Source organism: Cebus imitator, unplaced genomic scaffold (genome assembly GCF_001604975.1).
Source record: "Cebus imitator isolate Cc_AM_T3 unplaced genomic scaffold, Cebus_imitator-1.0 Scaffold388, whole genome shotgun sequence".
NCBI lineage: Eukaryota > Metazoa > Chordata > Mammalia > Primates > Cebidae > Cebus > Cebus imitator.
In genome coordinates, this window is record NW_016107703.1 from 926747 (window position 1) to 939210 (window position 12464).

Sequence of the window (12464 nt, forward strand, 5' to 3'; positions counted from 1 at the left end):
AAAAAAAAAAAACACTATGTGAATATAAGCAAAATCCTTATAAAATAACAAGTCAAATAAGAGCCTGCAATCGGCACAAAATTGGTTCTTTAAAACACCAAGCTGACGTAATATCCACTTCCTTACCTGGTAAGAAGAAACACATTCAGCCAAGAAATCAAAGTAACAAACTGGTACCATCCAATCCCCAGCCACCAGAACACTCCAGAGGCTGCCTTCCCTGCAAGAGAAAACACCAAACGTTCTAAGGAAATGTTCTTAGGAAAACCAAGCTCCTAAATGGACTGTTTCTGTGAAGGCCAAGCTAGAGGCACATGAAGATGAAGCTGGAGGTGAAGAAGTTGATGATGCTTGTCACCGTGGCAGGAAGCAAGGTAGTAATGGATTATGCTGATAGACACACAACACAGGAAGCCCCATATCCATGCATTCTCTGCACAGTGTACTCAAACAGCCAGATTTGCCCCAGACCCAACCCCAGAGAAACAAAGTACACTCATGCAACAAGTACAGTAAGTTAACACTGCTAAGTTATGCAGAGCAAGCTACATTACACCAAGGGTCAAAGCATGAGAACCTAGATGAGATTTTTACGTGGTTAGGTAAATCATCGCGTGCAGGTGCTTAGCTGCCAGAAGCTCTGGAGAGAACACAACACAGAAACCCAAAATAGCCACCTGGAGCAACCACGGCCAGCCAAAGGGCCGACCACACCGTCCTGGACACAGCCCGCCCCGCGGCTCCGATCCTGTGAAGAGTCTGCAGCAAGAAGTAACCTGTGCAGAGAAGATGTGTGTGGGCACTCAGGCTGATGCCAGAGACCCAGCCTCTGACCTGACAGCACGGCAGGGATGCCCACACCAGACACTTCACCAAAGCCTGCGTCAGTGTGTCCAGAGTCTCTTCAAAAAATAAAAAATAAAAAAAATTCTTAAGTGTTGACAATATCGCACTGACATTACCATCGAAAAGCTCAGTTCTTTTTTTTTTCTGAGATGGAGTTTTGCTCTTATTACCCACGCTGGAGGAGTGCAATGGTGCAATCTCGACTCACCGCAACCTCCACCTCCCAGGTTCAAGCAATTCTCCTGCCTCAGCCTCCCAAGTAGCTAGGACTACAGGCATGTGCTACCACGCCCAGCTAACTTTTGTATTTTTAGTAGAGATGGGGTTTCACCAAGTTGACCAGGATGGTCTCAATCTCTTGACCTCACGATCCGCCCGCCTTGGCTTCCCAAAGTGATGGGATTACAGGCGTAAGCCACTGCGCCTGGCCAGTTCTATTTTTTAATAGTTTCATTTCCTTCTGCCTGTAGATACTTAAGATGTAAAATGCAGATACCCCTATAAAACCCCAGGAAACAGTGGTTGGAAACAATGTTGGCCATTGGTGCTAGCACAATTTATATTGGAAAGATAATACCATATTTTAAAGCAGATTGAAATTTCATAGACACCTACAGCTCACATGCTATAAGTGAGAAAATAATTACTCAAAGATCAAAATTAAAATTATTCTAAAGGCTAATATTTTCTAGTAAAAAAGTGTTTCAGAATGGTAACACAGCACTACCAGATGATGAAATGTACCACAATAAACTTAGTATCAAACCATACATTACATAAGGCAGGAAACTGCTCATGAAATCAGTTTTGTTCCAGATTTTTATTTTTAGATACAGGGTTTTGCTATGTGGCCAGGCTGGTCTTGAACTCTTAGCCTCAAGTGATTTACCTGCCTCGGCCTCCCAAAGTAAGTTTTGTTCCAGTTCTCATCGTAGTTGGTTCTATCCTCACACTGACTTAACATCTGCATATTAATTCCTGCAACTATGTAATTACAACATGGTCGACATGCAAAGAAATATGGCTTATGAGGATTTAAAAGAAAAATCAATTGCTTTATTTTTATTAATTAGCAGGTGAGACAATTATTTCTGAAACTAACTTTTTTTTTTTTAAAGATGCCTAAAGAGGATGTCTCTCTGCCAAGAAAGTTTCGAGTGTAGATTGGAAACATATAATGTGCTCATGTAAACATCGGGACATAGACAGCAACCACTAATGCAGCACAAGGCAGAGATACAGCTGCTGCAAGCCCCAGTTCCCGCACAGGAGGGTGAGCAGGGACTCGCTTTTCCTCGATTTTTAATCTCAAATAAATTCTTTTCAAACATTTAATTCATACTAAGTAAATTTACAAGGAGGCCAGGCATGGTGGCTCATACCTGCAATCTCAGAACTTTGGGAGGCCAAGGTAGGCAGATCACCTGAGGTCAGTTTAAGACCAGCCTGGCCAACATGGTGAAATCCTGTCTCTACTAAAAATATAAAAATATTCCTCTACTCAGGAGGCTGAGGCAGGAAAATCACTTGAACCTACGAGGTGGAGGTTGCAGTGAGCCAAGATTGCGCCACTGCACTCCAGCCTGGACAACAGAGTGAGACTCCGTCTCTAAAAGAAAAAAAATTTACAAGGAAGCTTTTCGAGAGAAAGATTCACCCTGTTTTAAACTAAAGTTAATACTATTCCTGTCAGTTTTTACAGCAAGGCTTTAAAGCACTTGAATTCCAAGCACAAACCAAACAAGGCACAAGCAGCATGGTGACAGGGCGGGATGAGATGGAGACGGGGCGAGAAACAACCTGTGCATGCCCAGATGTGCCGGAGGGCCCCTGCCTGCCCGGACGGCCTTGGCGACTGTGGGTGGGCGGCTGTGTGTGCGTCGAGGTGCGTCTTGCCCTTACAGTCATCACCTGTGGGTGTGGTGACAAGCAGTGAATGTGGTGGATTCACAAGCAAACTGTGTCCATCTCAACTGAGCATAGCAACGGCAGTCTGAAAAAACTAGGAAACTCAATTACACACAAGACAGTTAACAATCAAAGCAAATTCAATCTGGTGGCTGAGCTTCTGTGACAAGGGCTTAAGCAGCAGCTCCACTAGCCCGTCGTCATCAGTGAGGACAACCGCGTCACACGGGCTGTTCATTCTCTACTGCTACTGCCCAACACGACAATGTGTGGGACCAACTCTACGACCGACGCCCACAGGAAAACAAAGCCATACTTACACAGCGTTTCCCCATTTACACTGAGGTGGCCATCCTCTCTGAGAGACTCTCTCACATTCACTCTCCCACAGTAACTGGCATGAGCTGCAACACACGCAAAAGAGGCTTAGAAAACTCACCAGCGCTGCGCTCAAGTGCTTCTCGCACCCCGATGAAGTCAACATGATCAGAGAACGTACTAGGCTAGCCACTTCCACAGAGTTCAGACAGCCGATGGCTCCTACCACGCAGGTGAATGCAGGTGACAGGGCTTGGGCCATGGGAAGAGACGTGAAAGGCCTCCCCCAGCCCCTGGCTGAATCATGTGTGTGGCCCAAACAACACAAAGATTAGCCTGCATAAAATCGTTTTGTAAAAATAGATTCTAAATAGCATTCGCGTTTTTGCCTTAAAAACGTAATAAAAATCAAAAGTTGAGCACAGTAATTTTTCATTTAAGAAATAACTTTAAAGATCTTTCAACACTGATCAGCTTTGAGAGAACTGAACTACATATAGAACAAATTAAAAGTTCCACAAGCTCCCGAGATGCAAGATCCAGAGCGGAAGCAGGAAGAGCCAGCACCAAGACTGTAAGAGGTGGCAGTGAGGGAGGCGCCGTGCAAGGAAAAGCACAATGCTTTCTCCACCTCGAAAGCGTGATGTGGTGGAAAAAGGGGGGAAAAAATATTTAAATACCTTTTGATTCATGGCTTTTTGACTTATAGCTTTCAGAGTCACAATCTTTTGATTCATAACTTTTCAATTTGTAATTTTCTGATTCATAATTGAGCTTCATTAAAACCACTTGAAAAAGTTGAACTAAAAATGATGAAAAAGATGATGCAGTGTATCTGGCCAGCCACAAAATCCTATTCACGTACAAAGATGCACCGCCTATTAAAAAACCATGAACACACGTTATTTCTTCCCATAAAGCCAACATCTACTTCCTGATAAGTCAGATAGCCAAATTACTCATTTGAGGCAAAGCACTTTTAGAATGGACACCAAAGACACTCACTCAGGAAGAGCTCAACTGGTAGTGGACAGTGGACCCTGGAGAGGGCACTCGAAGTAACCCCCCAGGGGGAGGCTGCCAGCTCCACTGATGCACTAGCAATGATTTACAGAGAACTGACTCACTAGCAATCGTCTACAGGGTACCCTAACTGCGGCTGCTTCACTCCAATGCCGTTTATGCACACACCACGACATTCAGATACTGACCAACAGTCATTTGTTTCATGGCCTCTGACCCACCAGTTTGAGAATGGGTAGACTGGAGCACCAGAATCACCTCTAGAATCACCACCTTCGCTGTTTATTATTTTTATTTTTAATTTTTTTAGGGACAGGGTCTCACTCTGTGGCCTAGCAGTGGCATGATCATAGCTCACTGCAGCCTTGAACTCTGGGCCTAAGTGATCCTCCTACCTCAGCCTCTTTAAGTAGCTGGGATTACAGGTGCTTGCCACCAAGCCCAGCTGATGTTTTGTATTTTTCGTTGAGACAAGGTGTCACTGTGTTGCCCAGGCTGGTCTCAAACCTCCTGAGCTCAAGCAATCCTCCCACCTCAGCCTCCTGAGTAGCTGAGAGTAGGGCACATGCCACCATACCCAGCTAATTGGTTTTTGCTTTTGTAAATATGGGGTCTTCATATGTTGCCCAGGCTGGTCTCAAACTCCAGAACTCATGTGATCCTCCCACCTCTGCCTCCCAAACATCTGGGATTACAGGTATGAGTAAGTACCCAATCTATTTATTTATTTGAGACAAGATCTTGCTCTGTTGCCCAGGCTGGAGTACAGCGGTATGATCTCAGCTCAGTGCAGCCTCGACCTCCTGGGCTCAAGCAACCCGCCTGCCTCAACCTCCGGAGTAGCTAGGACTACAGGCACATGTCACCTCTCACTTTAGAAGACACAATGTGTGTTGGGCCAAGCGTGTGGTTCATGCCTGTAATCCCAGCACTTTGGGAGGCTGAGGCGGGTGAATCACGAGGTCAGGAGTTTGAGACCAGCCTGGCCAACATGGTGAAACCCCATCTCTATTAAAAATGCAAAAATTAGCTGGGTGTGGTGGTACATACCTGTAATCACAGCTATTTGGGAGGCTGAGGCAGGAGAATCACTTGAAACCAGAAGGTGGAGGTTGCAGTGAGCCGAGATCGTGCCACTGCACTCCAGCCTGGGTGACGAGCTCTGTCTCAAAGGGGAAAAAAAAAGACATAATGTAAAAATGATACGATGTGATCACTGATGATTTTTTCTGCTAATCTAAATGTGTGGGATGATATCCCACAAATTTAACAGGTTCAGCTGTCTGCCTGATGAAGTACTTCTGATGAGGCTCCTCCCCTTACACTCCCAACCTAGCAAGACTTGGTAACTTAAAGATCTGTTTAGGCTGGGTGCAGCAGCTCACGCCTGTAATCCCAGCACTTTGGGAGGCCAAGGCGGGCAGATGACGTGGTCAGAAGATTTAGACCATCCTGGCCAACATGATAAAACCCCATCTCTACTAAAAATACCAAAAAAATTAGCTGGGCATGGTGGCATGTGCCTGTAATCCCAGCTACTTGGGAGGCTGTGAGAGACGAATCACTTGAACCAGGGAGTTGGAGGTTGCAGTGAGCCGAGATCACACCACTGCACTCTAGCCTGGCAACAGAGTGAGACTCCATCTCAAAAAAAAAAAAAAAGAAAACTTCTGTCGCAAGTGGTAGGGTGCGGTGGCTCACACCCGTAATCCCAACACTTTGGGAGGCTGAGGTGAGCAGATCACTTGAGCCCAGGAGTTGGAGACCAGCCTGGGCAATGTGGTGAAACCGTCTCTACAAAGAATATAAGAATTAGCCAGATGTGGCAGCACATGCCTGTAGTCCCAGCTACTGGGGAGCTGAGGCAGGAGGATCGCTTGGGCCTGGAAGGCAGAGGTTGCAGTGAGCTGTGTTCATACCACTGCACTCCAGCCTGAGCAACAGAGTAAGACCCTGTCTCAAAAAAAAAATCAAAGGAAAGAAAGAAAAAGATCTGTGGCATAAGGCCAGCTGGAAATGGTGAAGCTTGAGTTACAGTGACTTTAAAGAAGTAAAAAATTAAGAGGTCAGTCTCTTAATTTTTAAAAAAGAAATGCACGGTCAGTCTCACCCATAATAAAAATCCTGAAATTCGGCTGGGTGAGGTGGCTCATGCCTGTAATCTCGGCACTTTGGGAGGCCAAGGCAAGTAGATCACTTGAGCCCAGGAGCTCAAGGCCAACCCGGACAACATGGAACCCCATCTCTACAAAAAAACACAAAAAATAGCTGGGGGTGGTAGCTACTAGGCAGGCTGAGGTGGGAGGATCACTTGAGACCAGGAGTCTGAGGCCTCAGTGAGCTGTGATCACGCCACTGCTCTCCAGTCTGTGCGACAGAGCAAGACCCCATCTCAAACAAACAAACATTGAAATGTCATGGAAGGTTTTAAAAGAGCAAAAATATGAAGAATTGGCCAGAAGGAAAGGGACCCGCGTCCTACTACAGGAGACAACCACTAGGGCCAGCCGTGGAGGACGGCAAGTGAAGGGGCACATCATAAGTGGACAAGGCCAGTTCTCCCTCTAGCTTGTCTACTCTGGAGAAAAGCTTGCACTGTCCACAAAGACATACGTACAGGGAAACATCCAAAGAAACAACATTTTTAATGGTGCACAAACATAAAAACTCTGAATGTTCACTTAGAACCTAAAATTTGCTACAGCCATAAACAATACTGTACAGGCTTCCAGCATAGTGGTTCATGCCCATTAATTCCAGCACTTTGGGAGGCCGAGGTGGGCGTTATCACTTGAGGTCAGTCAGGAGTTTGAGACCAGCCTGGCCAACATGGTGAAACCCCATCTCTACTAAAAATACAAAAATTAGCCAGGCGTGGCGGCGCAACTCTGTAGTCCCAGCTACTTGGGAGGCCGAGGCAGGAGAATCGCTTGAACCCCGAAGGCGGAGGTTACAGTGAACTAAGATCGTGCCACTGCACTCCAGCCTGGGCAACAGAGCAAGACTCCATCTCAAAATTTTTAAAAACTGTACAGGCATCAAAAAGAATAAAGTTAATCTCAATTAACATATAAAATGAAAAGAGATGCTAGACTGTGCATGCACCATGATAGCATTTAAGGAAAGACAGAGCCAAAACCACATAGTCCTGCAGGTGCATAAAGAACCCTGGACAGCACGCAGCACTGGGGGAAGGCTGAATGCTGCTGAGTCACACACTTTAAAATTGTTAATGGTTAATTTCATGTTATCTGAATTTTACCTAATTTACAAAGCGTAAGAATTCCCACCCAGCTATCATTAGCAGTGGTTCCCTCAGGAGGAGATGGGGGTTAGGGGGAAAGGACTTATTTTATCTATACTACTGAAAAATTTTACAGTGAGTATTACAATCAGTACATACATAAAAACAAAATTAAGAAAATGTGGAGGGAAAATTTATACTTCAGGAAAGCCGTAATTATTTTAAGTATGATTATGCAAACAATTTACACAATCTGACTGTAAGAACGTAGAGGGGAAATCTCTGGAAGTGTGTTTTTTTTCCTGTTGTGGCACCTTGTAGGTGATTTTCATTTTCTTTTTGTGTCTCTCTGATTTTCCAATGTTCTTTGATAAATATGTTTACTCTAATACAGAGCGATACACTAGTGTGGGCTGCACAAGTCCTGGCCCTCGTCTGAGAGGCTAGGCAGGTGTGAAGCCCAGAGAAGCTTGTCTTCTCCCCCAAAACACCCAAGTTCAACGTCCCCTGGGACGTGCCATGAGTTTTGGGAAGCTACAACCCACACCACACCAATGCCTGTTCCACCTAAAGATACACTCAACTGCACGGCTAAGCTTGGGCACTGACTCCCAGCATACTGCCAGTCATAAAGAGACACACTTACTACAACATGTGTGCGAAGGCCTTTGGAAAATAGCATGTTTCTGTAGGTTCTCTCAATTATCTGTGAACCTCCTTATTCTGCCATCATACAGTTTATGGAATGTGCTTTTATTCTAAGAAAAATGTTATGTTCAGCCCATCAATGGCATGCTTCAAAACACAGCCTCATTAAACCCTGAATACACAAAATCTTTGTGCGCATCGCATAAACTACGTGAGGCCTCACATGCAGCACTGCGCAGAGCCCTAGGGTACCAAGTGCTCGGGGAGGCAGGCAGCTCAGGGGAGCACCTGCGTCAGGTGCCTGGATTCAGCTCCAGGCCCCACACCTGCCTGTGAGCCTCCTGAGCTGGCTAAGCCCCAGTTTGCTTGTCTGCAAAAAGGGGGCTGCCGTGATCATACGTGAACAGTGCCTGGTGCAGAGTGGGCACTCAGCAGTGCCGGTATAGGTAGAAGAACCCAAGCAAGCACCGTGCTCAGTGAGGGAAGCCCCTGTGCAGCCTTGCTCCTGCCCTTTCCCTTCCCTTTCATACCTTCTTACTATGCTGTATTAACCCTAGCAGTGTCCATAACACCACAGCAGACACAGCCACAAGTGAGGGCCACGAAAACAAACAGTAAAAATAAGATGCTAGAAATCTCAGACAGGGCTGAAAAAGGATAGGCAGGACAAAGCTGACTTGGGGTGTACTTCTTAAGCTTTCAAGAGATAATTTTGAGTTCAATCTCCAATATGAATAGTGCAGACACTAAAGCTCATAAAAAGGAAATATTAGGACAACACCTCTTTTTCTGAGTTTTAAAAGAGTGAGACTTACGTTTTTGATTCCTGTCCCTAGAATAAACTCTCGACAAGGGGCTGCGGGCTACGGGGCGTGCTGTGAGCGCATCCTTGCGCTCGGAGAGCATGCTGCATTTGCTGCAGGTGTAGCCGTTGTGTGTGGCAGCAGCTGCCAGGTCCCCGTTTCCCTGAATGGCAGCTTTATGTCCACCTAAAGTTTTCAAAAAGTAGATGGAACCTGTTTATCACAAACTGCAGATACTTAACTAAAACTTCTGTAATGTGTATGAAAGTAAAAGGGCTAAAATAATTACCTTTAAGATCACCATCATCATCAAGACCTTAAAAAAAAAAAAAACCACATATTTTTGCTGTTGAGCTCAACTTATCAAATAAGAACAAAACCCATTCTTAAAAAAATGTAAAGGTTACAATGGTTAATAAATCAGCATTGTGACACTGGTCATGGTTTATTTCCTAAAATGCCTCCAGATATATGAAGATACTATCTTTTGACTGAAGGTGAAAGCTTATCTTTGGAGAAAATAGAGACAGACAGCAGCACACACACCACCTGACCTAAGGAGGTAAGCAGAACCCAAGGGGAACGAGAGGAAAGGCTATCTTCTCACAGCCCGCTCAGGGAGGCAGAACCTCATCAGCAGCAGGAGATGGCTCTCTGTTGCTTGGTAACCACTCTTACCAGCTGAGCAAAACAGAAAAAACACGAATACCAATGCTTCCCAAAATTAGCACACATGATCTCTGGAACTAATCTGGATCTTCTAATTGTCTCAAAAGGGCCAACCAGAAGATAAACCAAATGCAGATGAGCAACTGCGTGCCCTTTACCAATCTTCCCTCCCCATGCACAGCCTTGAGACCCCACACTCTCAAAAGCCAGGCTGTGGCTCCCACTGCCCAGACCCCACATCAGCCCAGTCCGAGAGCTGATGCCTCACCCTGCAACTCTCTCTCACAGCCCTCTAACCCTGGCTGCCTCACTGCTTAGAGCTTTCTTGAAAACACACTGGTAAGTTTTTATACTGCCTTTGTTCAAACATCCTACAAAAGTAATGCATTTATAAAAACAGAGTCATCAGATGACTACCTGCTGCTTCATCTCCCCAACTTGTTAGCATAACCCAATGACAGCATAACCCAATCGAGAAGGTGCACTTGGAAGCAACTTCCAAGGTGCATCTTGATCAAGTCTGAAACCTAACTGATGCTTCTCCCAACCAGTCACACAGCAAACAGACGGCCTAGCCACAGCCTCCCTCTTCCCAGCATAATCTGAGAAACACCCCAGCCGTAGGTGGGCGATCTGCATCTCCCAGGGACTCACCCCAGAAGTGGTCCACCGTGGTCTGCTCACGAATCCAAGACTCGTCCAGTACAGGAGGCTGTCGAGTCACAGCGTCCTGCAGGATGGCAGTGCTGCTGTGGCTGATGCCAGAGGATGTAACTTCCCTTGACACGTGGTTGATGCTAAAAGCCGATTTGTTTGTGCTTCTGCACTGTTTTGCTGTTCTAAAAAGAAAACGAACAGCAAGTTTACAGATCTTTTCTAGCAAATACAAAATGATTACCAACACAAACCAACACAAACTCTTCATCTGGGAATAAACACAGCATTTAAGGCAAACCATTTTCTTATGCTTTTTCCAATGCAATGAATCAATTAATATAAAAAAGGAGTTTTTAAGCAGGGATCCAAGAACTTCCACTAAAATTGTAAACACAAAATAGTTTCCAGGTTATTTTGGGCACCACAACCTAAAAGTGGTTAAAAGCTAACAAACTAAAAATAAAAATGAACTGAAAATAAAAAGCTGATTTATAAATGTAATCCTCCCCTTTTCTAAAAACTATTTCTAAGTCACTGGTAAAGATGGAATTGTGTTAAGTACAGCAAGAATACGTGGTCATAAAATAATTTCTGCATTCATATTTACCACAAATGACAAAAGGAAAGCCCTCAGAAGTAAACACCCTCTGAATGTTCACCATCGTCAGTTTGGGGGAACCCAGGACAATGAGTAAGATCCTCCCCTACAAGGAAGCATGGGAGGTGAAAGGCTGCAGTGACACGGGGCAGAGGGAAGATGATGGCCACGGGAGCCCAGTGCAGCAGCACACCTGCTCTCCACGTCACCAGGAGGAGGAGACTGGGCTGCTGTGCAACACTGGTAGTTGCATGCTTGTCACGGAGCTATGCAACAGGATCTGCTGGTTCTCTGCTGCATCATGAACTGACACCTGCGTCTCTAAGGGTGAGGTTGGGAATCTAACTTTGTGGAAAGTGAACTCCCTGGATGATTGTGATGCCTGTGGAAGCTGCAGGCTGGAGCCGCCATTCAGACCCCAGTCCATCTCTCCACCATCAGCCATTCCGCTCTTAATAGCCACCACCTTCCTTCTCGAGAGAAAGACCACTGGAATGGAAACTCTTTGTTCTTACATGCGCAACATAAAGCTGTCACTTTTATTATCCTTACATGGCACAAAGATCTTGCAGACTTTTGATCCTTCTTGGTACAGAAGTGGTGATGGGCACATGGAGAGTTCAGAGATCAAATGAACTCAACAAACACAAATGCACGTAAATAATCTAAACAAGGTATTTGTCAGTTAACACACAAATTTTTAATAAATTTGAAGAATGAATTGGGCCAGGTGCAGCGGCTCACACCTGTAATCCCAGCACTTTGGGAGGTTGAGGCAGGCAGATCATCTGAGGTCAGAAGTTAGAGACCAGCCTGGCAAACATGGCAAAACCCCGTCTCAACTAAAAATACAAACATTAGCAGGGTGTGGTGGCGGGCGCATGAAATCCCAGCTCTTCAGGAGGCTGAGGCAGGATAATCGTTTGAACCTGGGAGGCAGAGTTTGCAGTGAGCCAAGATCATGCCACTGTACTCCAGCCTTGGTGACAAGAGTGAAACTCCATCACACACACAAAAATACACACACACACACACACACACACACACACACACACACACACACACGTATTAGCCAGGCACGGTGGTGCATGCCTGTAATCCCAGCTACTCAGGAGGCTTCGTGCAGGAGAATCGCTTGAGCCCAGGAGGCAGAGATTACAGTGAGCTGAGATCACACCACTGCACTCTAGCCTGGGCGACAGAGTGAGACTCTGCCTCAAAAAGAAATGAACTGGACATGGAAATCGTCCACAACACCATGTGTAATCTGTAAGGTTCCTTCCTCCTTAAACATGTAGTAAGACAGTTGTGACTCAGCTCCCACCACAGGACCACGAGCTTCCAGACCTGAGCGCTGGCACTGCACATGCAATGTCCCAGCAAAGAACTTGAAACATGAACAGCAGAACATCAATACTAGACAACCCACAAAGATTCCAGAGTTCCTTTCAGTCTTTTTAAGACAGTCTCTCACTCTGTTGCCCAGGCTGAAGTGCAGTGGTGCAGTCTTGGCACATTGCAACCTCTGCCTCCTGGGTTCAAGCAATTCTCCTGCCTCAGCTTCCCAAGTAGCTGGGATTACAGGCACCTGCCATCATGCCTGGCTAATTTTTTGTATTTTTCGTAGAGATGGAGTTTCACCACATTGGCCAGGCTGGTCTCGAACGCCTGACCTCATGATCCGCCCACCTGGGCCTCCCAAAGTGCTGGGATTATAGGCGTGAGCCACCGCGCCCGGCCTGTCTTTATT

The 12464-nt window shown here is 45.8% G+C and overlaps 1 protein-coding gene across 20 annotated transcripts in view; it reads right to left on the reverse strand.

Annotated features, from left to right (window-relative positions):
* SUN1 (Sad1 and UNC84 domain containing 1) overlaps positions 1-12464 on the reverse strand; it is a 59458-nt gene that overhangs the window by 22745 nt on the left and 24249 nt on the right. For 4 of the 20 annotated variants that reach the window (XM_017508252.2, XM_017508250.2, XM_037731254.1 and 1 more), the window contains 8 exons: positions 10114-10298; positions 9080-9106; positions 8803-8976; positions 3753-3950; positions 3075-3158; positions 2647-2757; positions 678-776; positions 127-220 (listed from right to left, as the gene is read on the reverse strand). In XM_017508252.2, the coding sequence (XP_017363741.1) occupies positions 127-220; positions 678-776; positions 2647-2757; positions 3075-3158; positions 3753-3950; positions 8803-8976; positions 9080-9106; positions 10114-10298 (972 nt within the window). The remainder of the gene's footprint in view (positions 1-126; positions 221-677; positions 777-2646; positions 2758-3074; positions 3159-3752; positions 3951-8802; positions 8977-9079; positions 9107-10113; positions 10299-12464) is intronic. The other 16 variants (XM_037731255.1, XM_017508256.2, XM_037731253.1 and 13 more) reach the window with 9 other exon arrangements.